Source organism: Rhamphochromis sp. 'chilingali' (assembly GCF_963969265.1).
Source record: "Rhamphochromis sp. 'chilingali' genome assembly, chromosome: 1".
Taxonomy (NCBI): Eukaryota; Metazoa; Chordata; class Actinopteri; order Cichliformes; family Cichlidae; genus Rhamphochromis; species Rhamphochromis sp. 'chilingali'.
In genome coordinates this window covers 18,901,729-18,928,960 of record NC_137929.1, presented here as the reverse complement: position 1 = coordinate 18,928,960, position 27,232 = coordinate 18,901,729, and the positions used below count along the sequence as shown (strand labels likewise).

General features: G+C 38.9%; 1 protein-coding gene across 14 annotated transcripts in view; it reads right to left on the bottom strand.

Annotated features, from left to right (window-relative positions):
* ablim2 (actin binding LIM protein family, member 2) overlaps positions 1-26,896 on the bottom strand; it is a 98,143-nt gene extending 71,247 nt beyond the window's left edge. For 12 of the 14 annotated variants that reach the window (XR_013973313.1, XR_013973314.1, XR_013973315.1 and 9 more), the window contains exons 1-2: positions 26,607-26,896; positions 23,621-23,675 (exon numbers count right to left, since the gene is read on the bottom strand). Coding sequence is in view for 1 of the 14 variants with exons in the window: in XM_080895989.1 (XP_080752115.1) it covers positions 23,621-23,660 (40 nt within the window). In the remaining 13 variants the exon portion in view is untranslated. Of the gene's footprint in view, positions 1-3,927; positions 4,129-23,620; positions 23,676-26,606 lie in introns of those variants that run through there. The other 2 variants (XR_013973324.1, XR_013973325.1) reach the window with 2 other exon arrangements.
* Between the last annotated feature and the right edge of the window lie 336 nt (positions 26,897-27,232).

The following is a 27,232-nucleotide window of genomic DNA, read 5'->3' as shown; positions in this document are numbered from 1 at the left end:
GTCTTCAGTATGAACCTGAAGGCTATTGAAGTTGAATAAAAAAGTTCTTAAAGAGGAATATCTCACAGAGTCAGTGAATAATCTACTGCCTCTTTTTTGATGGTATTTTATTATATTTTTAGAAAATTTTAGAAAATATGTCATTATTGATAACAGAAGGGATCCTTGATTGGCAGACAACTTGCTGGTCTTCTAATCCAGAGACACTGTCTTCGATTCCCATTCAATTCTGTAGAGGCAATCAAGACAGTGCGTCAACATCCAGAGCCTTGAGGAACTCGAGAATCTCATCCATCCTAATGGTCCAGCCACTGGAGAGCTTTTTGATCACTTCAGCAGTCACTAAACTGCTCAGCACATAACCATATAGGTGTACACAGTATACTCATATGTTAACTCTGGAAGGAAACTCTGGACAGGATGAAAGACTTAGGATAAAGGAAGGATAAATTATGGTCACAGCTTGAAGATGTGTTTGAGAGGGGAGCAGTAGTTGGGCTCAAACCTGTTATCACAATCCACAGGACAACTCTACATTGAACTGCACGAATGTAAACATAGTCACTGAGTGTGCACACTGATCTCAATCACACATGATTCGCCTGTTACTATACAATTTCATTGTAACGGAATTTAAAAGCACTAATTGCCATAGTTGACCATGTGTTGAGTGAAACAACAATTTAAAACCAATACTTAATATTTCTTTGATAACACTGACCAGACGGGGTCTATTGAGAATGAAAGAACATAAAGTACACCGACTCTATCGTTTTATTAACACCCCCTTGCAGAAGGTGCCAAACAGGACAGGATTTTTTTTTTAAAGAACAATGAGTAAAATCAAAAACCTTCTAGAACCAATCAAGAAACAGTCTGACAACTCAGCAGCCATTATGGATCGAATCTGAAAAGCTACTTTTAGACCACCATTCAAAGGAGAGAGCTATAACTTTAATTTCAAGGGTCACTGAGACACACAAACTGTATGTTTAAAGTGAAGTGAGACTGATCACTGTTTTAGTCTGTGCTTTTATGGCACACTTACTTAAACATAGAAGACTAATTTTTAGCTAAAGAATCAGATCTTTTCTCGGGGACTTGGTGGAGACCAAATCCAAACTAAAAGTAGATTTAAGCAATTTTTTTTTCAAGTAGAAAAAAAACATACAGAGTGAATGCTAATACTGTTTCCTAAGTACTAGGAAACAGTAATAGTGCTACAAGTAATACTACTGATCAGTATTTAGTTGGCATCAACAGACCGAATAAAAGAAAAAACACTGACTTTTAATAAGAAATGCAGATTTATATTTTTACCAATGACTTAAACTTTGCACTTATGTTTATCTAAGGCCCATGTGATAGAGCTCCATTGTTGGAGTGAGTCACATCCCACATACACCATACTAGCTGACTACATTTATATTTATACACAGCTGAAAACAGTCTTCAATAAATGTGCTATTTTCCACTTGTTATATAAAAGTAGTAAGCCTTTTTAAAAAATGCACATTTTGACACATTTAACAGATTTATATTTTCAACAGGAACCAGTGAGGTTTAGAGTGATTTGCACATACTGGTTACTAACATGTGAGGCGCTAGGGTCAGGGCAGATTGTGACAGAACAGAAAAGAATAACACCAGCTTTATTTGACCTTTGTAATTTCTGGTTTTATTTCTTATTATGAAATGTCATAGTAGTGCTAGTAAAGCGACCAGCACACAGATGGTTTGTTTACTGGCAAGTCTGGAATAGTGACAGGCGTCGTTGTGACTGCTGAGAGCAAGCCAACCATTACATCACACATCCAGGATACACTGTCCTTGGTGGGGACTGAGACACAGCCTAGAGTGGAGTGTATGTCTGTTCCTACTGACTCAGTGTTTACCTCTCATATCTGTAGTGCATTCTTGTGTACATGTCTTCTACATATATGCATCAATGTAGAAATGGAAGTGTGTGTGTGTGTGTGTGTGTGTGTGTGTGTGTGTGTGTGTGTGTGTGTGTGTGTGTGTGTGTGTACCCTCACCATCAAACTTAACAAGCTTTGTCACATTGTGATGGCAATGCAGCTCTATACAAAAAAGTAGTGCCTCTGTGTTAACAAAGCAACACGCTTTAGCTGAATTTGGAAAAGAAGGCAGTGGAGAGCAGGAGACATTTACAGGGTGTTTATGAGGAATGGCAGTAAGGCTTCTCTTTACAGCCAATTGGGTGGAGGTCAGTAATGAAAACTATATTTACTCCAGTACTTAAGCTTTGTTGTACTGAGATACTGTAGTAGTATTTTATGTTTTTGCATCATATTTTAACTTCATGACATTTATGTGATAGGTATAGCTACAAGTCAGTCAAAATTAATCAAAAACACGAACAAACAAAATATTCTAGTCATGTCATATTACCTTACATAATAACATACAGTATCAGGTTTAAATTGGCTTAAACTCAACAAGCCAGTTACAGGGAGCCAAAATCTTGATGCTGTTTCAGAGCTGGCCACGCTTATAACGAGTTCTGTTTTTGTTTTTTTGTAAATAAAACTTCTCAAAATGTGACATGTTTCCGATGCTTGTTATTAAAAGATAAATATGCAGCACTTATTACTTGAATTTAACCAATTTTATATAAAATCCTGGAGCTCCCATCTCAATATCCATAATGATATCTTTAAGTTTGTCTGATATATTAGGTTGTAGTAAAATCAGCTGAATTGCTCTGTTTTACCTGCGTCTGAAATAGCCACTTGGCTCACTATTCTCATTCTTTTGATTTAGATCCATTTAACCAGTGACTGTGTAATGTTTATGTTTTTTGATAACAGCAGATAAAACTGTAAATGTGATATAGCTAAGGTCATGGTACACTTCCTCACCATGGGCAGGTGAGGAAGTGTACATGTCTTTTTACCCTGTAGGTACTAGCTTTTCTTAAGAGATACTAGCGGCATCTTTTTTGGTGAAAAAACCTTTAACGCTGCAAAAATGGGCATTGACTCAGCTTTGAGCTAACTGAGGTGCACACGAATGAGAGTGAAGCTGTCACTTGCATGTATGTATGCATGCTATACATTTAAAATGACCAAGAAAAGGCACACAATGTAAGCTCACTTTCTTTCATTGAACTCAACAATGAATAAGAAGCTTCTTTAGCTCCTTTTTCTTTACTGCTAAATTTTAAACTTTATATATTCAAATCTACTATTAATATAAACATGTGTAATTTATCATACTACTTGCAGATAAGCTTGTTTTGAACTCTCACTGCAAACTATAAGTCATCATAGAGACATGGGAATATTAGTAGATGATTTACACAATAAAACATAAAACAACACAAAAGATGACAACTCTATAATTTGGTATAATACCAAAAACACTGTAAATACGTATTGGAATTATTATAGGGATTTCTTCTTAGCAACCTGCCCTCAGACCTTTGTAAGCAGCCCAAATGGCTAATGTCCCAGAGCTTGAGATGCGGGAAATGGACCAAAACAACAGTGTTGTTGCCAGGGATGTTGCAGGCAGGCTGCATATCAACCTGCAGTATAAGCATTCAGCTTGCTGCCACAGGCTTGTTGTCGTTCACATTCACATTCAAAGAGAAAGTGCCCTAAGCTCCAGACCAGGATTGCATAACACGAGGGCGGCTTGGTTGTATTCAAAGTTCATTTTAATAGAAGCACATATATTCCTACACAAACACCCTGTATCGAGAACTAACTTAAAAATTATGTTCTAATGTCTGAGTTGCTGTTATTAAAGTAAAAAAACCCCGATAGTATTTAGTATGTGAGTGATGAGTCCGCATTCCAGTGGTTGTAAAAGGTAAGTGATTATTAAATACAATCAATTCTGGTACCGGCAGGTGAACGCATCACAAACGGCTCATTTAAGGATATTAAAGGTCATTATTACCTTTCTCCTCTGGCATTGTCCTCCAGCTGTCAGCCCAAATGCGATATACTGTTACGTCCTTTGCTGATAATAATTACAGACAAAATCCCAGAAATCTGTTCAGAGTACACTGACAGTGTTGCAACACATCCTCTGAACACGCTGCAGCTCTGGTGAAATTACAGATGGAAGCACAGAGTGAGCGTGCTGCCCGTCACTATCTGTGGAATGAGCAGTAGGTCATATGACTCTCTCTCTCTCCCTCTCTTTCTCACCTCTCTGAGGTATTGCAGCTATCTGTTATAAATAGATGTGGAGGTTTAAGAGAATGACACCTCTGAATGGTAATCTGTCACTGGGTGTGTCCCAGTCTTTCCAGTACACACCAAAATAACTTCTCACAGCTCAGTGATAAGCTAACTGGTTTTCAGTCTGTTCGGTGGTAAAAGATGACGTTTAACAAAACAGTATTTATTATTATATCATTATATTGTTCCCCACATATTTTTAGGTTGGTGATGCAAAGGTTCAGAATATTTTCTATAACTGCTCCTGCAGATTAAACTAACACTTACTTAGTTGTTGTTAGTTATATTTGGAAACTGTCTTTAACTCCCCCAGTTAATCTGACCTGGTATCTAAACAATATCCAAATAAGGTTTTATTGCTGTCGATTCAAACCTGCTTTATAGACAGACACATAGGGACAGATCTAATGTACTGTACAGAGAGATAAATGGATAAATAATGTAAACATAGCATTTAGCTAGCAATATTGCTAATTAAGGACAACTTAGATGAAATGTATTTAGTTGGTGATCTGCAACTTTTACCTGCCTGACTTGCATAAACACTTTTTAATGACTGACGACGTGTAGCGTGACTTAACTCTCTGAATGATGCTTCATGACTCCATAAACAATACTTTACTGCCAAAGCAAAATAGTTGCGTGATATAACTGAACAATGTATGCACAGTGTAAAGAAACAATGAGGTCATTCTTTATTCAGCAGGTGTAGGGTCACCTTAGGGTAATGGTAAGGATTTTGGATCCTCTCCATGTTTTGGGCCTCCATAAAACAATGGCCACTTCCTCAGTGGTTAAGTAATTACTCATTAGGTACTAAGCCAGGCGTTTATAATACAACTGAACCACCAGACGATTTGAGAGGAATATTCTGCCATTATCATAATAACTTTTACTCTGGATGGAATTACCTGGGCCTCCGGTAACACTGTGAGGAATCTTGGAGTTGTTTTTTATCAGGACGTGTACACTACGTGTACACATATAGGGTTTTGAATAATCAGGTCCTATCTTATCTTAAAAACCTCATATTACTGCATCACTCCATTAAAGCACTACACTCACGCCCAACTAGTCGCGGACGCCGCTCCCTGAGCGTAGTTCTGTTGGAGATTTCGTTCTGTTGAAAGGGAGTTTTTCCTTCCCACTGTAACCAAAGTGCCTGCTCATAGGTGGTCATATGATTGTTGGGTTTTTCTCTGTTTTATTTGTATTATTATAGGGTTTTTACCTTACAATATAAAGCACATTGAGACAGTTGCTGTTGTGATTTAGTGTTACATAAATAAAACTGAAATTTAATAATACATTTTCTTAAGTTAACATTTCTTAAGAGTTTAATGAATGTTTGGCAAAACATCTCAACATCTTGCATCTGAGTTCTTAATTTGCAATAGTGACAGGCATTTTTAAAGGTTTGAGTTTTCTCTGGCGATCTCCTAGACTTTACATATTTGCAACATCGAAAAGTCAGGATAAAATGTTCTGAGTGAAATGCTGTGACAGTTAGCAACATTAATGGTTCTCCTATAATGAATCAGTGTGACTTTTTTTGGCATTGGACCGAGTTTATGATTGCAACCTGCTAACCAAGCTAACTGGCATTAGCTGATAACTTAAAGTTATCGCTTTTATCCTAAATACTGGCTTCAAGTAACCAACATGGTAACACCAAAAACTAATGTTAAAGCTTCAAAATTAGGAGTCCAACAGCACAATGGGTGATGTCACAGTGGAACAATGAAATTGTACAATTTGTGCCTATGAAGGTACTGTATTCATGAACAGTGCACAAATTAAATGATATAAAAATGTTAGTTCAGTTCACCAGAAGAACTCTCATTATTACCTCTGCTTTTACAGCTACAACAGCACCGTAGAGTTTTACTCTATGGTGCTGCGGTCACTCTTCTGACCTGAGGACATTATCTAACCCAACGGTCCCCAACCTTTTTTGCGCCACGGACTGGTTTATGCCCGACAATATTTTCAGGGACCGGCTTTTAAGGTGTCGCGGATAAATACAAAAAAATAAAACTAGTACCGGTACCGAAAAAAGAAGATTTACTGATAACACACGTGAAAAGACCCAGGAAAACCAAATTAACGATAAAAACGATAACAAAATAACGCTGAAAACCGATAAAAACCCTGAAAACCACACATTTCACACCTGAGCCTCAACTCTCGCGGCCTGGTACCAAATGACTCACGGACCGGTACCGGTCCGAGGCCCGGGGGTTGGGGACCGCTGATCTAACCCCTCTGGTTGATGACATAATACTTGCAAAACTGACAGCATTCCCATGAGCATCATGTGAAGTGCTAATTAACAAAGTTAGCACACTAACATGTTATGGCCACATGGTGAACATTCTCAAGATCTTGCTAACATCACCCAGCATGTTAGAACTAGCCCATGGTCTCCTGCTTGATCAACCTTTTAAGAGTATTCAGCATTAGCTTAAAAACAATGAATATCACTTGAACCCTGGTACAATTAGGACAAGCACAGCATGCATTCAAATCCTTGACATGACAGGTGAATGCCTGTCAAACAGGACCAGCTTGAGCCCATAGAGGAGGTTATTAAAAAAAGTACCAAAAATAAAAGACCGGATGTACCAGAGGACTGCGTAACAACTGAGCTGACTGTCAGTGAGCAGAGGCATATGCCAGAAATACTGAGCATTTAGTGTGGCCTCATTTCTTCTCTAACATTGGCTTTATTGTTTCTCACATATCTTTTAAAAGTGCCTTCTTTCTTTCCCTGACTTTTGAAGCTGTGATGGGTCATCACTGGAGCTCAGTAAATGGTAGAAAGCTTCAGGGCAACAGTGTGTATGGTGGACTGTGCCATGTGACTCAGCAGCAGGCACTGTGTGTCTGTGTTTATGCGAGAAAATACACAACATCTGCATTGCAAATTATCCAGTACTGCCTCTGCCAAGTGGCATCTACAACAAATTCAAAGGGAGACCAAGACAGAAAGTGGTGCTGCATCCAAATGAGCCGAAAATAATACCAGCCACAACACAATATACACACACATAATGACATGTATAAGGATCAGAATTCCAGATAAGATAATAAAAATGCAACTTCACAGTTTTGTCATAGGACTTTATGCAGAAAAAAGATACTGAAAGAAAAAGAATCATTCTGATCTTTACCCATCTAACAGAGAACACCAGCAATCTGGGTTTAACTTTAACCTCCTAAGACCCGAGCTCTTCCACGGCATGCATTTTTAATTTCTCTTTGATATTTGGGCTGATTGGGACCCGGTGAATGTAAAAACAAAGAATTACCAGTTTTGTTTTGGTTTTTTTACCTGATTTTTGTTTCTAAGAAAAATGAGAGCCACATATAAGGATATTTATTTAAAATTTCGATAGAACAGTAGCAGTATAATGTCCTCGTAAGCGCCCCTGTAGAGCACAATTGAGTATTTTGGTCTAAATAACCCAAAACGTGATGTCCACATATGTGGGCGCCAGGTCCTAGGAGGTTAAAATAAAAACAAAAAAAAATTCAGCAATCTTCACTGTTAAAGTGGTGCTGATATAAATCCTTAAAAAGCAACTGCACCAACAAGAGAACAAACAAAGCAACAAAATAAAGAAGAAAGAAGAAAGAAAAAACAGCTCAGCTTGTGGAGTCTTTTGTAGCTTTGGCAGAATAAAGCACTGAAAGGCAAGAAGGCAGATATCTGCATAGACTTACATTTATATAAAACATCTTAGGTACAGAGAAATTCTTTATCCTTTCTTTCCTAAGTGGAGAGTTATTGCCGGGATTGGCTATAAGGATACTTTGGGTGAATTACTATTTAGATATAGTATCTCAACATTTTTATTTGCTTCATTTATTTATTTATTTGCTTCAGGTGTTCTAACTAACTCACTGACTGCATTTGGCCCAAAACATCCTGTGCAAGTACACAAATCCTTCAAGCTATGAAAGATGCATTTCATAAACTTTTACATTCTGCAGTGGGTTCAATGAAAATCTTCACATAACAGAAGTTATAACAGCAAGAGAAATCCATTTCTTTGGATTTGCTTAAGCTCAACTCTTTCTGCTAACCAACTGCACTGAAGTCTATCTTTGGCTTCTTAATGACTAATTACTTGCCTCAGGACTGCTAATGAGAACGCACTGAGTATGATCAATAAAGCTGGACATTCTTTTGGGGCCTTTGAATCCAGTTTATCATACCCGGGGTAGAGCAGGGTGATATAACCAAAAATATTTGTCACGATATACATTTGAAAATTTGCGATAACAATATAACTGACGATATAATTGACACTAGACAAAATACTTTACAACTCCACAAAAAACCCCCCATCAATGTATTTTCACTTAAACAAGCAGCTGTTTTTTAAGTGCATTAAAGTTATATAAAAATGAACAGTGCAAATGCAAATTCCTTGCTGACAGTTTAACCAAAGGCATTTCCAGTGGAAATTGGCCGACATATCCTCAGCATAACCACGTATAATATCCACAAAACCTAAATACAATACGGTAATATTATGTTGAAGCACAGTACGTATCACTCCGCGAGGCTCCTGCCTACGGTAGCCGTAATGCTCCGACAATCCATCAAGGAGTGGGTTTGTAGCTTAGCAAAGTCGTACTGAAACATTTGACAGATTTTCGAGCGCCGTGAACATAAAATCATTTCGAGGTCAGTAAACACAACCAGAATTCATACATAAGGCACACGGGATTATAGGGGCACTGTCGATTTTCAGAAAAATCAAAGGATTGATTTTAAGTGTGCCGTATTTTCCAAAAAACACGGTAATAACGACGGCCCGCTAGCATGTGCTACCAAAAATAGTGCTTTGTTGTGTATCTGACGGACGAAAGCTAACCCAGTTCCACACCACTGAAGTTGCAGCATTTTTACAAACCAATCCTGGTTCATCTGTTTCATTCAACGATCCACTTTCACCCTTCTCATTCTCCATTGCCGCCATGCTTTTTCCGCCATGTACGTATGAAAGCAAAGGCACTACGCATGTGCGTTTTACCCATATTTTATCGCGATACTTCATTTTCTTATCGTTGCCCAACATTATACCAGTATTAACGTGAACGGTATGATATGGCCCAGCCCTAACCTGGGGTATCTGATATCTGTTATCGCCTACCTACCCTATCCTGATTGCAATCAGCAATCAGGATAAGCAGTCACACAAAGCTTTTTATCATTTCACTAAAATAGCCGAGGGTTTCCCCTGCAGGCTTACATGAATATGATCAATCACAATTATGGATAGGATTGCTGGAAGCAGAGTTGCTAATTTTACAAAGAAAGATAAAACCATATTAGAAAAATGGCAAGCAGTAAAACACAGAATACAGGTTTGAAAGCAATACAGCTGCTATAGACAAAGGAGCAGTGTCAGTGTGTGTGAGGGGAAAAGTACTATAGAGTAGTTTAGTATTAAAACCGCTGGTTGAACTTGTTTGTGCACTACAGCCCCATTGCTTGGTAAGAGTGAAAAAGACATTGACCTAGGACCTCACCATGAAACTTCGAGGGTTCAAAGTTCAGTTGGTTGACTTCACTGGGATATATGCATTTTTATGCCACTCACAGTCTGTGTATATAATAATATTAATAATGTAATAATGTAATAATGTATACTTTTTGGATCCCCGTGGGGAAATTCATCTCTGCATTTAACCCATTTACTCAGTGAAGCAGTGAATATATAAAGTTGCTACAAACAAGTTACTAAAATGTAGTAATACACAAGAGCCACTCTTTGACAGCAGGTACGCAGATAAGATATGGGAAGAACTGAGACCTTGACCTTGACTTTAACTTTCTGCATTTTCCTAGATTTGTAACCAATTATATCACATATGAACAAGTATTTAATACTCTATGCTGCAGTTCTGTAACTCTCATAGGAAAGGTTAATACCTGACTAGCTCACAGCACTAAAGTGAACTGTGCTATCATAAAGAGCTTCACATCAAAGGTTTAGATGACTATAAAACTGGGGGTACTGGAGGGGCAGATAAAGGATAATGCCACAAGAAAGCCCATTGAGGGATCATAGAACCTCCTTCTTTCTGTCTGCAAATATGTGTGTAAGCACCCGTGTGTGTGTGTGCCTCTGCAATGCACCATCTCCCATTTATAAAGAAGAGTTAAACCGCACTAGGCAAAAAGTAGTTCCCCTTTAGAAACCCAAAACATGTCCTTCCCTCCAAGATGCAAGACATTAAGACAAATGTGTGGTCAGTTTGTGGGGACAAGATGAAAGGAGAAAAAACAAACAAACACAAGAAATATGGCATACTACAAGGATGATCTTGACTTCAGCAATAGTCAAAGCTCTGCAGCTGTTTTAAATTGTTTTAATGTGTAACATCTCGAGGAAGTGTCAAGTTTCACTAGACAGGGGCTTAACAGGAAACGTCGGGGAAAACAGCTGAAAATGTTCTGAGTGCGTTGTAGGGCTGGGCCATATCATACTGTTCACGGTAATACCGGTATAATGTTGGGCAACGATAAGAAAATGAAGTATTGCGATAGAATATGTGTAAAACGTGCATGCACATGGCCTTTGTTTTCATATGCACATGGCGGAAAAAGCATGGCGGTGACGCAGAATGAGAAGGGCGAAAGCGGATCGTTGAATGAAACGGATGAACCAGAATTGGTTTGTAAAAATGCTGCAACTTCAGTGGTGTGGCACTGGGTTAGCTTTCATCCATCAGATACACAACAAAGCACTATTTTTGGTAGCACATGCTAGCGGGCCGTCGTTATTACTTAAACACAATCCTTTGATTTTTCTGAAAATCGACAGTGCCCCTTATAATCCCGTGTGCCTTATGTATGAATTCTGGTTGTGTTTACTGACCTCGAAACGATTTTATGTCGTACACGGCGCTCGAAAATCTGTCAAATGTTTCAGTACAACTTTGCTAAGCTACAAACCCACTCCTTGATGGATTGTCGGAGTATTACGGGTACCGTAGGCAGGAGCCTTGCTGAGTGATACGTACTGTGCTTCAACATAATATTACCGTATTGTGTGTGTATAACCTCTTTTTAGGTTTTGTGGATATTATACATGGTTATGCTGAGGATATGTCGGCCAATTTCCACTGGAAATGCCTTCTGGTTAAACTGTCAGCAAGGAATTTGCATTTGCACTGTTAAATTTTATATAACTTTAATGCGCATAAAAAAACAGCTGCTTGTTTAAGTGAAAATACATTGATGGGGTTTTTTGCACTAATAAAGTTGTGGAGTTGTAAAGTATTTTGTCTAGTGTCAATTATATCGTCAGTTATATCGTTATCGCAAATTTTCAAATGTATATCGTGACAAATATTTTTGGTCATCTCTAGTGCGTTGTCGTTTTAGCGTGACACATGATGAACAAACTTAAATGATAAGTTTTCAAATTTTATAAACGATTGAAGGTTTAAGTTTTAACATGTTGCTATGGACCTCCCTCTGTCCAGTCCAGCTAAAGAAATGGTGTCACTCCCTAGTGGGCAAAGTTTTTATTTCAATGTCTTGTAAGACACAAAAACTTTAGTACGACAAACTGAAAATGTGCATGCCGATGTACAAATACTCTGCAAACCCAATTGAAAATCCTGGTGAATACAAAACTGGCATTTAAAGTTCATGAATCCAAATTCCAGTGCAGATAGTTAGAAATCTGTGGGCTTCAAACCCAAGCCAAAATCCCTAATCAGGATCAGGGGTTTTCACAGACTGTAATAATCCATAGTTAGCGTTTAGTGCCTGTTAAGATTTCCCATTGAATTTTAGTTTTAAATCAAGCCTTCCTGGATACAGCATACAAGGTAACACAATATTTATTATTTTGTGTATCTGTATATTGGAATTTAGAGACCTATAGTCTGTATCTGTTAAAGTGGATGAATGGGCAGAAATTTAGCGATACCATTTAGCATCTTAATTTCCAAGGTCACAATTTCTCTAATCTGGGTTGCAGGGTTGTTCAGCACTCTCTTTGTGAGCCTGTAGATAGATTTGTGTTCAACTGACACGCCGAGTCAACAGTATATCAGTGATATTTAGTTCTGCAACCGAAATGTAATAAACAGTGCAGGAGACAATATAAACTGAAACCTCCACTGATGGAAAGCTGCTGTTTGTAGTGTACACTTGTGTGTCTTAGTGCATCTAAACATGTGGAAACACCCATCAGATTATATATCCGGACAGATGAAGGCCAGAGGAGGATCTAAAACCAGCTCACTACAGCAAATGTTTCTTGACCTCTTTTTCTTCCCTGCTTTAATAACCACACAAGAGCTGCTACTGGCACTAACATAGAGGAGGCAAACCCTGTTTAAGGGCAATAAAGCCATGTTATACTTATCAATTTGCTGTATCAAGGTTCTCCTTTTTAAAATAAATATTCTTTCCGTTTACTAAGTGCGGTCATTCTAACTGCTTTTTTTCTTTTCCTTTTTTGTTAGCATGAAGTTACAATGATAGCCAACATTATTTGTTTAAGGCTTTTAATCTTAAATGTCTTCATATACTTTTTGACTTTTCTTAAATGATAGAACAAACACAAGATATGCTTTGGGATCAGAGCTGTGACATGATTGATTGTGGCAATGGGTCACACTTTCAATTCATCACACAGGGATGCTTGACTTCACTTTGAAATGAAGCAGGTATGAATTATTTTTCAACATGGAGGGTTAATGTTGTGAGGAGCAGCTAAACCCAACCAAGTAGTTGGTAAGAGGCCAATTTAAAGCAAAATAACAAAGTAAGAGAAACTGAACCAATTCAAGATATAGATGATTCCCTAAGACTGATCTTAACCAAGCAAAGTCCAACCTTTGCATTTACCATTGCAATACGACAGTGAAAATGTGTAAAGGTAACAAGTGAAATGTGCACAAAGGTGCACATTATAAATACAAAGTCAAATTGCAGATATATTAAAATACCCTCTCTCTGGATATTGAGATTGAACCAGACTCTGTATTAGGGTTAAAATATATAAAAGACCTTGATTATGATCTTACTTAACATCTTGTATTTATTGGGCTGCATTTCAGAAATGTATAAACACTCAGTTTAATTTACTGTATGTAAGTACTCTGTGCCTGTATAAGTTTAAGTTTAATAAAGAGTTTAATGAAGAAAACACTCAAATAGAAGAATGTTGTGAATATACACTGACTAGTGTATAATTACATCTTCAAACAAACTGAAAGAATTCTCATAAATGTAATTAATTAATTAGAAATACATATCAGCAGGTATGTATTAGTGGAAGCAGCCATGTTGCCGTACCATCTTAAATACAGTGGCTAAGATGGACCAACATGACAAGATGCTAACGCTAATAGTGTTTTATGTAAATGGCGACTATATATGCAGCATGCCTTATGAGTTACATTTAAATTAAATGTTACATTAAATTAAATGTATGACAGATTTTTTTAGGTAACTCTGGGGTAAAAAATATCAAATACCACAAAATCTTTAACTGACAAATGTCTGTCTTTTATTACTAATTTATTTACTAAGTAATGATATTATTCAAATATGTTAAAATATATTGTAAACAATATGTAATATGTAATAATTTATAAGTGCAATATATACAAACAACTGTAGAAACAGACTGCCTGGGTACAGCTGTTGTGAGGAAATGGAAAGCAGCTTGCCATGAGCCTTATGAAGTACAGTCTAAATTTAACGTTTTTGATCACTCTTGGCTGACTAAAACACGTTATGTCTGTTCTCAGTCATCAAGGTCATCGTAGTCTAAGGAGCTTGGAAAGAAACGCGTCCGGTCTTCTTTCAGTTGTTTGAAGACGCAACTTAAAGAAGTCCAGATGCTTTTCTTTCCAAGCTCCTTAGATCTAACTAAAACACGTTTGTCCTAGAGCAGCCACCATAGCTGGGATTATGCATTTTAATTGGGAGGCATAAAAACCTATTTTCTTACACCTTTTCTTCTTTTCTAACAAATAGAATAAGAAATAAAATAGAACAATAGCCCTTTATTGTCCTTGCACATATACAATGAAATTACGGATGCTCCACGCCAACTGTGCAGGAGTAAAATATAATTAGTTAGACAGTTAGATAGTCAGGAGGACTATTTACTGCACCCTAATACAAAGAAACCAGTTGACTGCAATCTACCGAGATCTAACTGTGAGATTTTACACACTGTACCTTTCAAGCTTTATTTTAATTCATATCGTTGGTTAAAATAAATAATTTTGAATAGAAGGCATACATTTTTATTACCTTGGCTCTTTGTGTTTGTATATTTTTTTATTGTTAAAATATATGCATATTAATAGCATAAACATCCTCCAGTTTAAGGCCACCCCATGTAGGGCTGCCACGATTTGTCGACTAGTCACGATTACGTCGACTATCAAAATCGTCGACGACTGATTTAATAGTCGACGCGTCATTTGAAGCTTTGTAAGATCACAAAAGACGCAGGAATAAGTGGCAGGATTTAAGAGTGTAATAACGGACTGAAACAGAAGATGGCAGCATTGCATGTACAAGGATGTCAGCTACCGTTAAACCGCGAAGAAGAAGAAGAAGCAGCTGTGTCCCAGAATTCATAGCGCGGCCCAGCGCAGTTTCCAACAATGGCAGCAGCTAGTTAGTTTTAATGTTACTCTTATTATTCTTTCTGGGTCACAAAATAAACGTTTAACATATTTTCAGGCGAGAATGTAGCTGTGTAAACCTCAAATATCTGCTCAGTTTATCAGGACACCACATATTTTCAAAAGCGCTCCGACGTTTTCGGAGACATCTGTTATCCACTGGCTCGTTAGCGAGCCGGGGGCTAGGCTCACTAGCGCCGTGAGAACACCGGACTCCCCGCAAATCGTTTTCAAACCCACCGCGGTCTTTCACTACTCAGTTTCACTAATATATATGAGTCACTTAGATAACTTAAAATGTTATTGTTTGGCTTTTTTTTTTAGTATTTTATTTGTTCCTGAGTAAATCAGTTTGTCTGAGATTAAAGTTATAGTTTTTACACAGCTGAATAAACATCAAGCAGACAGCTGATTATCAGAAGTGTGAGATGCTGGAGAATTTACTCCAGTGTCCTGTTATATTTTAGATAGCAAGGAGTTCATTAAACTTCACCGAAACAATCTGCAAATTTCATTAAAATTTAATAAACTATCATCTTGTCTTTATTTTTAGTTAGCACAGACCTTAAACACTTAAAGCTGTAAGCTAATGATAGTTATATGAGCAGATGCTGCTGGTGCAATAAGCTGTAGTTTTACGTCCAATGGATGATCTGATTAGTCGACTAATCGCAAAAATAATCGGTGACTAGTCGACTATCAAAATGATCGTTTGTGGCAGCCCTAACCCCATGCAATTAGGGGTGGGGTTATTTAGCATAGCAATATTTAGATCTTAAGTGAGTACATTGCTATCCAAGTGTGGTCCTCATGATCACACCCAGTAGAGCTCAGACAAAGACAAAGCACTGCACCCTAATGCTGATGTTCAGGATTAGTGATCCCCACAGAAGTGCAACTTGAAGAAAATCTCTTTCATCACAGTATTTTTCCTCCAGTCTACAGCAGAGAATTGCCAGCAGACAAAAAAATCACTAATCTAACCCATTTAAGGTCCTCCTTTGAAACTTCTTCAGAAAAGCATGACCCATAATGCGAGTCTGGTTAATTAGTTCAGTCAAGGTGGAGTCTGAGAGATACAAAGGAAATGGAAGAAGAGAGAAAGGGAAAGAAAAGAAAGGGGGAGAAAATAGAACATGTGAAATAAACAGACTGAAAAGGTAGGAAGTAGACAAGTCAAGAAGGACATGAAGGAGATAAGTGGTAAAAGGAGGATGGAGGAGACATGAGGAAATGACATCAAACAGACAAAAGAGGGCAAAAGGGTTAAAGGAGAAGAAGGGGCAGAGGAGCAAAGGAAGTAAAGAAACAAGAGAGAGGGTAAAGGAAAGGAAGGGAGAAGGGAAACAAGGATATAAAAACAGGAAGAGAGAGGGTGGAGTTAGTTTTTTGATGCTGCTGAAGAAACAGTTGGGACAGGAATAAAAACATTTTGTTTTTCTTCAGCTTGCGCACAAAGATACTGCAGACCCTGTTAAAGTATATTTTATATCCATTCACAGAAATGTGACCAACATTTGTCAGCCAGCAATCCAGCAATGATCAATCACAGCATAGCACAACACCACACACACACACAAAGGTGAAAGTGAATTGATCTTTGTCTTTCTCCCGACATAGCAGTAATCCAATCCAGGACTTTGGCATCTAGGTTAATACACACAAGTGCAACACACCCAAGTATGTGCCTGGACAGAGCACACACAAGGAAGCACACAATGTGCATTTGTTAGCTGTAAAAGCATCAGAATATTAGCAGGAATCTTCTGGCAATGTGACTGTATTGGATATTTGCTTGGTTGCATACAACGCTGGGTGCTGAATACGCAGTGCATATGTGAAAACACATTTTCTACAGTGCACTAAAAGTATTGAAAGTCACAGTTGTCTATAGTGCCCTAAATAATTCAGTGGTATGGACAATACCAAGTTCACTTAGTCACTAATGGGATAGTAAGTTAACACAACTTATTCTGAAGACAGTACAAATGCATCCTGTCTCTTAATTGTCTGCAAATTGTGGATTTTTTTTGGAGCATCCCACACTTGGCAGAGTAGTGTTTCATAATAGTAAAACTTGCAAGCTCCTCTGTTTGGGGTCAGCACGACATGGTTTGCTAAAAAAAGGCTTTCATTGATTTCCTTTAACCCATTGAAGAGATGTGGAGTAACCCACCAATGATGACAGTCGAGAGTTTTCCTACATTTTCTGCCACTTCCAAAGAAAATAGTAAAAGATTCTAGACTGTAGATTTGCTAAATGAATTTCAAAAAAATGTCTTGTATAGCAAGAAGGTCCTGAGTTCAATTTCATCATCAGGCCGGGGTTTTTCTGTGTGGAGTTTGCATGTTCTCCCCGTGTTTGCGTGGGTTCCCTCCGGGTACTCCGGCTTGCCCATAGGTGTGAATGTGAGCATGAATGGTTTCCATGTGTTAGCCCTGCGACAGACTGGCGACCTGTCCAGGGTGTACCCCGCCTCTTGCCCTATGACAGCTGGGATAGGTTCCAGCTCCTGCGACCCTGAAAAGGATAAGTGGAAGCAAACGGATGGATGGATGGATATCATACAAGGACCATACATCCACAATGGAGAACTGACACAGTGACTGTCACCACAAGATTATCCACTGCTGAGGTAAATCTAATCAAATCCACTGCAGATCTGCGATTTACAACTTTTTAACTTTTACAATTTGTTAGTTTAAAGTTGAACAAAAATAAAGTTTGCATCTTGTCACAAATGAGAGTAAAATGAAGAATCCTGACTATGTGGCTTGGCATGCTGTCTGCAGAGGTCATGCTGGCCTCCTAAGGGGGAAAAAGTCAGTCTTTTACTGATACTGTAAATCTTTGCAAGGGTGCTAGTTTCCTTTCAAATAAAAAGTCACTTTACGGTTGCAGTTGTATACAGCAGCTCTCTTCTACAGACTTCACAAGTGTTGTTTTGTTTCTCGATTCCAAGATAAACTGAGATTAATATTTTCATTTGTCTTTTCTCTCCAGGTACTCGGGCTTCCTTACACAGTCCAAAGACATGCAATTAGTGGGGTTGGGTTCATTAGTGATTCTAAATTGCCTATAAGTGTGATTGTGAGTGTGAATGGTTGTCTGTCTCTCTGTGTTAGTCTGCCATCAGACTGGTGACCTGCCAATGGTGTTCCTTCTCGCCCTATGGTAACTGGAATAGACTCCAGCATCTAATATAATACAATATAATACATTTCATAGAACAATTTTAAGTATTTATCCAAAGTAAAAAATCCCCTCCCTTAGAGATAGGGTGAGAAGTGAGCCAACTAGAAGGGGCTCAGAGTAGAGCCACTGCTCCTCCACATTGAAAGGAGCCAGAGATGGTTCGGGCATCTGACAAGGATGCCTCCTGGTCAACTCCTGGGTAGGGATGGGTACCGGTGTCCGGTGCCATGATGGCACCGGTTCTGACATAAACGGTAGTAACCAGACCGAAAAGCAGCGCACATTTCGGTGCTTTATTTCGGTGCTTTTTTTTCCTGAGCTGTGATACACTTCTAGCCAATCATTTTACGTTTCCGAGGATAGTAGGCGGGTCCAGGTACGTACGTTCTTTTAGAGCAGAGCTACAGATTAAAAATGCCCAAGGCGAAGCGGTCAAAAGTCTGGCTGTACTTCACAGCAAAATATGCAAACTCAGCAGCCTGCAACAAGTGCTTTAAGCTGATACTGTGATACTGTCAAAGGAGGTAACACCTCAAATCCGATGAAACACCTGGCGACGCATAGCGGTTTTTTTAAAAGCCCAGAAATGCGCCGTATTTGATAGCTTGCTGCGAGACCTCACACCGAGCGCATCTACTGTGCGTGGGTTGCCTGTTATCTGACCCGGAGTTAGCAATATCCCCCAAAACCCCCGAAGAGGAGAGTCCTGGCCCGTAGCCCTGCCAGTGTAGCAGAAATGATGAGGATGATGATGGCAGCAGCAGCCGTTCTTCTCTGTGTGAGTAGCTTAATGTTGTTCGTGTGTAATTTACGTTGAGTAGGCTAACCACGTTATTACATTAATGCATGTAAGGTGAACTAGCAAACATCATCATAGCTACATGCGGCTGTCTTCTTGTTTGATGGCAGATACTCCCTTCACCCTGGCCAAAAAGGCTAAAATGACCAAAGAAAAAGTGGAAAACAGTTAAACATGAGAGGTTTTGGACAAAGTTTGTGTTTTTTCCATTGTTTAAGCACTGCTTCCAGCCAAGAGTGATACCATATATGCCCCATAGCTGCAGAAAAGGCTAACATTTTTATCTTTTTACAAAAAACCAGCTGAACATGAGAGGTTTTTGGACCAATTTTGTGTTCTCCATTCTTTAAGCACCGGTTTGAGCACCGTTTGAGCACCGGCACCGTTTCAAAAGTACTGATTTGGCACCGGTATCGGATAAAACCTAAACGATACCCATCCCTACTCCTGGATGAGGTGTTCTGGGCCCCGGAGCAGATCCAGGACACGCTGGAGAGATTATATCTCTTGGTTGGCCTGGGAATGCCTTGGTGTCCACCCGGACAACTGGAAGAGGTGGCTGGGGAGAAAGACATCTGGGCTTCCCTGCTTAGGCTGCTGCCCCTGCAACCCGGCCCCGGATAAACGGAAGAAGATGGATGAATAGATAAATAGATAAAAAAGGCCAGGGCTAACTTGGCTAGCTATCTGATCAAGTTTGCATTTGGTCCAAATCTATCTGTGTTCACTCTATTTCACTTTTCACCTTGAAACTAAATAAAGTTGTGGAATTGTTCCTACTGAAGTACAAGAGTAATTTTTACAGATGTAATATTTGCGCTTCGATCCGAAACACTGAACTAAATGTCTGTAGAGTCACACGGAATAAACAACCAGCCATTCCTGCCTTCATCAAAGGCCCACGTAAAACAGCAGGCTGCAGAGAAATGCCACAAGCTAACACCACACTGCAAGTTTAATCACTGCTCTGAAGCCCCAGGTCAGGGGTTTAGCACCAAGGAGTTCAGCCAGTATTTATCCCAGTAAGAAGAGCTATGGTGTCTCTCTAGATCAGCAACACAGTTGCTGGGTCAACTGCTTTTTCATCCAGCACTTCTGGGTCACCATTGTAGCAGCAAGAGCATGACCACAAGCGATCTTTCCCAAAACACATAAAAGGCTATTGCAGATTTGTTACAGTTACATTTTGTTACAGGTGACATAACTGTATAAAGCTGCTTCAGTATCACTTGAAAAGCTCAGAGCCATTACTTATGTTGTTAGTAACATCTGTAATCTTCGTACAGATGTGAAAAGGGTCTGAGACATGTTTGTGGACTACAGCTTTGATCATGATTTACAATCCACCATGAGCTGTTCTAAATACTGCTCAGTGGTCCCTCTTTACTGTTCTCTGCAATGGCAACAGTTTTTGTGAGGAAGTGAACTTTCTGATCATTTAACAATACTAATTTGGTGATTATAAAAAAATTAGATTCAATGATAATTATTTAATTATCATTATTGCGATCTATCACAGTAACTAAATCAGTTACTGACCTATACTGACTCATATCCCAGATGAAACAAATTGTTCCTATTTATATAAACACATATGCATGCTTGTGTATCATCTCCACATATTAAAACACTTTCTTCTTCTCCACTTGCAGAGGAAAAAACTTACTGAAAGAAAAAACGATATCCCCATTCTCGACACACAAACAATAAACTGCACACACACACACACACACACACACACCCTGGAGGCACATGCCTCAGAGGGCAGAAAGCACAAAACAATGCTGCACCTCCTGTCTTGTGAGACACATTATTTAACTGCACAGAGGAAGGCGGAAGCAACGTTTCTGCAAAACTGTGACTAATGCCAAAAATTATAATTACACATGAATGTTTGCTCATTAGCTTGTACTCAAAGTTTCCTGCGCCTTAGCTGGTGCCAATGTTATTTTTCAGTGGTAAGAAGATTTTGAAATATTCTGCAATGATGCACAGCGTTAGGTGTGCAACAGCATCAGTTTGCATGAGTTTGTGGAGATTAAAAAATAAAATAAAACATGTAAATAAACTGAAACAAAATGTTATCCATGTTGCCACTCCCACATAATTTGGTCATAGACACAATGGTAACCTCTGTTACAAGCAGGGCTGCAGACAGACACACAGCTCCTCAACTCATTAACAGCTCAAGTAGTTAATGTTCATGTACACCAAGCATGACTTTAGGAGGAGTTTCATAGGTCAGGTTTCAACAACCTGGCCTGTGCACACATTAATGTTAGCCACTTAACTATTAGTAATTACCCGACAGCCACCTGTTACCCATGTGTTACCATGAACATAGCGGCTAGTATACTGTAGTTGGAATGACAGAGCAGATTACAGACACACAGAGTGTGGAGAACTAATCTGAGCAAAGAATAGAGCAAATCTGGAGCAGAGCAGCCAAATCAGATGGGTGAAGCTGAAGAGCTGAGCTGCAAAGAGCAGAAGACTGAAGTGGAGCAATGTGAACTGTGGATGAGGGACATTCTGCAGGCAGATGTGGATAAATGATGAACTGTTTTTCATTGTTGTAGCCAACTTTATCCGAAGGTTCCTGGTAGCGTTTCCACAATGCTCTTCTTCTACAATTATGAAATTATTTAGATATTATGTATTGTGTTGTTTGTTATACTCTTTGTTTATTCGTAGGTTCTAAATGTTTAAAATTTATAATAATTTTTTTTTTTTTTTATTGTAAAACCACTAAACTTGAACTGAAATGCTGAATTTTGTTAAACCTAACTTATAGTTGGGGAAATATATTGGAAACAGACCCAAAGAAAAACTCTTACTAAAACAAAAACAATTGAATATTTTTCTAAAAGATTTTTAGTTTATCAAGTCTTGGAAAAAATCCTGCTATTTAAAGGGAAAAGCAGCTAGCTCTGTAGGCTAAATGTAGCTTAGCAGCCTAGCTTACAGAGCGCAGCCCAGTGTAGCACAAACATCAGACTAACAAGGATCTAACTCTGAAACAAAAAATAGGTTAATTCATGAAATACAGAACGATCTCACTAAATTCCGCTATAACTAAAGTTAAAGTGCCAGAAGGCTTTCCCGATTTGGTTTTCTAATTTGTCAAGGGTGGTGCTGAAAAGACACTTGGTTTTGAGCCTGTGTAGACTGTGGTCATAGTTAGGGTCACTAAAATCAGTGAAAGTTCAGCCTAGAAGCAATTTCCACTAGCCATAATGTGTTTTGATAGGACTATTTCCATAAACTTGTTTTAGGTTCTGAACATTTGGCCTTGAGGATATCATTAAGAGGTCAGCAGGTTCATATTAGGAGAAAACTGTAAGAAACAGTATTGATTAGACCTCTCTTCATGTGACCTGTGGCGTAATCTGAGCTGGAATTAACAGGCAAATTCACCGATGTTCCATCCCTCTTTGTCACTGATTCCCCTGTGGTTAGGGGGATCAGTGCTGTCAATGTGTTCCAGCTTAGGAAATACCTTGATTACAAGGCCTGGAAATAACCTAATCTACTGTAACTCTGAACCTACTGTACCTCCTTCATGCATCTACTTGTATTTTTATGGAACTGAAAGAACGCAGACTGATCTGAAAACGAAAGACTTTCTGTCAGGGTATATTCATCATCTCTAAGAGGTTTATTTTAACTTGGTCATATCCCGAGCCCAAGAATCTTCATAGTGTCAAATTCAAGTGTTACTAGTAGGGCTGGGCCATATCATACCGTTCACGTTAATACCGGTGTAATGCTGGGCAACGATAAGAAAATGAAATATCGCGATAGAATATGTGTAAAATACGCATGCGCAGTGCCTTTGTTTACATACGCACATGGCGGCGACGAAGAATGAGAAGAGCGAAAGTGGATCGTTGAATGAAACGGATGAACCAGGATTGGTTTGTAAAAATGTTGCAACTTCAGTGGTGTGGGACTGGTTTGGCTTTCATCCGTCAGATACACAACAAAGCACTATTTTTGGTAGAGCATGCTAGCGGGCCGTCGTTATTACCGTGTTTTTTGGAAAATACGGCACACTTAAAATCAATCCTTTGATTTTTCTGAAAATCGACAGTGCCCCTTATAATCCCGTGTGCCTTATGTATGAATTCTGGTTGTGTTTACTGACCTCGAAACGGTTTTATGTACACGGCGCTCGAAAATCTGTCAAATGTTTTAGTACGACTTTGCTAAGCTATGAAGCCGCACCGCTTGATGGATTGTCGGAGCATTACGGCTATCGCAGGCGGAGCCTCGCGGAGTGATACGTACTGTGCTTCAACATAATATTACCGTATTGTGTGTGTATAACCTCTTTTTAGGTTTTGTGGATATTATACATGGTTATGCTGAGGATATGTCGGCCAGTTTCCACTGGAAATGCCTTCTGGTTAAACTGTCAGCAAGGAATTTGCATTTGCACTGTTAAATTTTTATATAACTTTAATGCACTTAAAAAAGCTGCTTGCTTAAGTGAAAATACATTGATGGGTTTTTTTTTGTTTGTTTGTTTTTGCACTAATAAAGTTTATTTATAATAAAGAGTATTTTGTCTAGTTTCAATTATATCGTCAGTTATATCGTTATCGCAAATTTTCAAATGTAAATCGTGATAAATATTTTTGGTCATATCGCCCTGCTCTAGTTACTAGACAACCGCACTGTGGATCTCTCTTTCCTTAGTTCTTTATTTTTTCTTAAGAACATTACCTGAATTGAGGCCTGGAACTTCATCTATGAACAGTCCCATTGGGTCACACTGGTTCTGGAAGGACAGTGTGGTTTGAGATAAAGAATGAATCAGGTTTGTCTGTTTCACTGTTTGGTGAAATGTGACCAGTACCTCAGGATAAAAGAGTCAAAAATGCTAAACATACATATGTAATTAACACATTAAAGCTGGATTATGATCTTACAGCTGAAGGACATTTAAATATGTTGCCTATTGAGATCTGCTATTTGGCAGCTGCAATCCCACACACACACAAGAAGCAAGAAAACTAGAGAACTATTCCTGAAAATTAGTTAAAGAAGAATAAATGTGGTCATACCAAGACTTGTACAAACCCTGGTTTTGCCTTCTGTACTGTGTTTCCAATGATATTTGCACATGGCTCAAGAAATTGTTGCACTTATCACTTATTTTCCCAGAAAAATATGAAAAAATGAGGATTGGCTTGAGACTTTTGCACAGTAATGTAGGACTATGGCAGGGCCAGATAGTAGACTTGGAATTCTTAACATTATTTTACAATGAGATTAAGATAAGGGGAAAAGTCAGAACAGGACAGTAACGGGATTGTGATCTGGAAAATATCAAAAATCAACTTAATCCAGTGAAAGGAAAATATCTCAAAACATAACTTTCGTTTTCCAATAACATGCTCAATCATCAAAACAAGCTGCCAGTGCTCCAAGCTTCCTTGTTTTCAGAAACACCCTCTGTAAAGATTAATGAACACATCTCTTCGAAATAGACTTTTTTTGCTAGCTAAACACACTGAAATACAACAGCACCTCTTCAACAGATAAAGCTGTTTATCAGAAGCATACTGATCCTGTGTGTGCAGACCAGCTGTCAGCATGCTTAGGTAGAGATCTGAATCCCTAATCACATATTTTACCAACATTCTTCATCAGCTAAAAAGTTACATCTATCAAAATGCATCACACAGAAAGGTGACAAAGTCGCAGAGTAATGCCATCTCAGGGTTGTCTCTTTCTCCATCAGATTATAATGGTGTGCACACTGCAGCACTCTCATTAATGCCTCCAACAGCCACGGTTTCCTCATTGAAGCTGAGGACAGTCCATTTTCCTGTCTTGAAGAACCCAATCTCTTTCCCTACTAATACTCACATTTCTACTTGTTTTGGATTGGACAGCCTCAGATTCCAAGTTTTAAAATCTGACATCTGGTAAAAGACATCAGGAAACAGAAATGGCGGGGAAACATGTATGCATCATCAAACGTGCATCTTACTAGAGTCTCAAAATAATAATTATTTATACTGGCCCTTGGTGCAGCTCCTCATTTCATCAAGAGTCATAAAGTGAGCAATTTTAGCTCCTTTCTCTTAAAGGCCAGTCTCCCTCCCTCTTTCCTCTGATTGTCTTTGCCCCCACAAACAGTGTTTGAACAACAGCTGGGTGGGACTGCTGTGCTTACAGCCTTTCACTGACATAATTAAAATCCAAAAGTAGAAAAAATATGTTGTAGTCTGAATCCTAAGTGTTTACTCATTTCTTTAAACAATTTTTAACATGAGTACACATCTGCAATGATACTAACTCACTGGCCACTTTGTGAGGTACAGCAGTTTAGCTACTCATTATGGCAAATGCACACACATGGCAGACAGTTCATATGATCACAATGACCTGCTGAGGTTCAGGCCAAGCATCAGAATGAAGGAAAGGTGCTTTGAAGTAACGTTAAACATGTCATGGTTGTTGGTGCCAGATGGGCTGGTCTCAGTATTTTAGGAACTGCTGATCTACTGGGGTTTCCCTTAACAACCAGGGTTTACGGAGAATGGTCCAAAAAAGTGAAAATAGCCTGTGAGCGACCTTGGCCATAGGTCAGAGGACAGCTTTGAGCTGATAGGAGGGCTACAGTCATTAAAATAACCACTCGTTGCAGCCAAGAGCATCTCTGAATGCAACACAAATTATGAACCAGATATGCTGCAGCAGCACAGGCGTTACTCCTGCCAGCTAACAACAGGAAACTACAGTTCACACAGCCTCACAAACTTCAACAAAAGAGGAAAAAAACATTTGGATGATAGGGTCAGGATGGAGCCGTCCTGCTGGCATCAATGGCTCATGCTGTGGAGGCTGAGCTGAGTTTGAACACCACTGCCTACCTGAGCATTGTTGATGACCTTGTCCATCCCTTTATGAGACTGCCTACTCATCTTCTGTGTGTTATTTGTGAGCTATAACACATCCATTTGTAATTTACCCTTAAGCAAATTTATGTCTTAACAACATTTTATTTACTGCCACACCTCATGCCGAGGAGCTTTCTCGCATTAGGAACTTATTATTGTGGAACTTGTGTTGCAAGTTTAGCTCTTGGATTTATTTGCACAAGCAAACCAGAATGGCACTTAACTGCCTAGTTGACACGACACACAGACTTCAAATAACGATCAACCTTTTTGTGCCACAGCTGGCAGCACCTCACCAGAAGTCAGGCCTGCTGTAGACACAGAGGCATACAGTCAATGCAGAGCCACATGATGAAAAGAGCCACCAAAGCCACTGTGGGTGTAGCTGCAACCTAATTAACCCACATAATATCATTTCTCAAAGGGATTAAAGCTGAAGCTTTGTCTAAACTTCAGATTCTAGTCTTTAATGTAGAATCTGTTATCTAGGTGCGTTCTGGTGCCCCTTTTGCAGCAAAGAGAGGGAATGAACTATTTTTATGTTTTAACCGATTATAAATACACTTTAACCATATATTCCACACCTGATCACATAATAACAAACAAAAACAAAAAAGCACCATTACCTGAGACAAAGAAGAAAAGACACAGTATTGATCAGCTAACTGGATTTTATGATGATCCTTTTAAAAGATATTATAGAAGATATTATTGGAATGTTTCTATTAATACTAAAACATTTGCGTTTGTGTAGTTAAAAAACCGCAGTGTTTAATGTAAAATAGTCTAATCGGTCTTACCCGTGCTGCTCATGGTGCCAGTCAGATATATTCTCCAGTCAGATGATGCACAGTAAACAAGTCACTATCCACATTAACAGTACATGGATGCAAAGCGCGCAAGCTTCAGTGGCAGCCAGCCGAATGAATGACAGAGAGATGTTTACACGGGAAAGTGCAGCAGAGAGTCCGGCTGTGCCTGGCTGCTGACGCCGCACAGATTTCCACAAACAGCTGCACCGTGAGGACAATGTCCTGCACACACTGCAGAACTGCGCTGCCTCTCCGTACAGCAGACGGTGCAGGTTGGGTGTGGGCGCACGGTGCAGAAACGCTAATGTCAAACTCGAAAGAAGAAGGGATTGAGCAGTGTCCGGTGCGTCATTTCAAAATAAATGTCAGTTTGAACGCTGACGGTTAAGTAGCGTATCTGTGCTCTATGTTATAAAATGTAGCAGAAATGCGACCTTTATATCTGGGCTACTGGGAATCCCAAAGCTACTTTTTACTCTCTGTTTGTGCGAATTTGATCTGAAAATATAATAAATATATGGAATATATGTATAACAAATAAATACTGGCAAATGTTTTTGTTGGAACTTGTTATTCTGTTTAGATTTTAGGGGTAAGCGTCTCGGGAGAGTTTT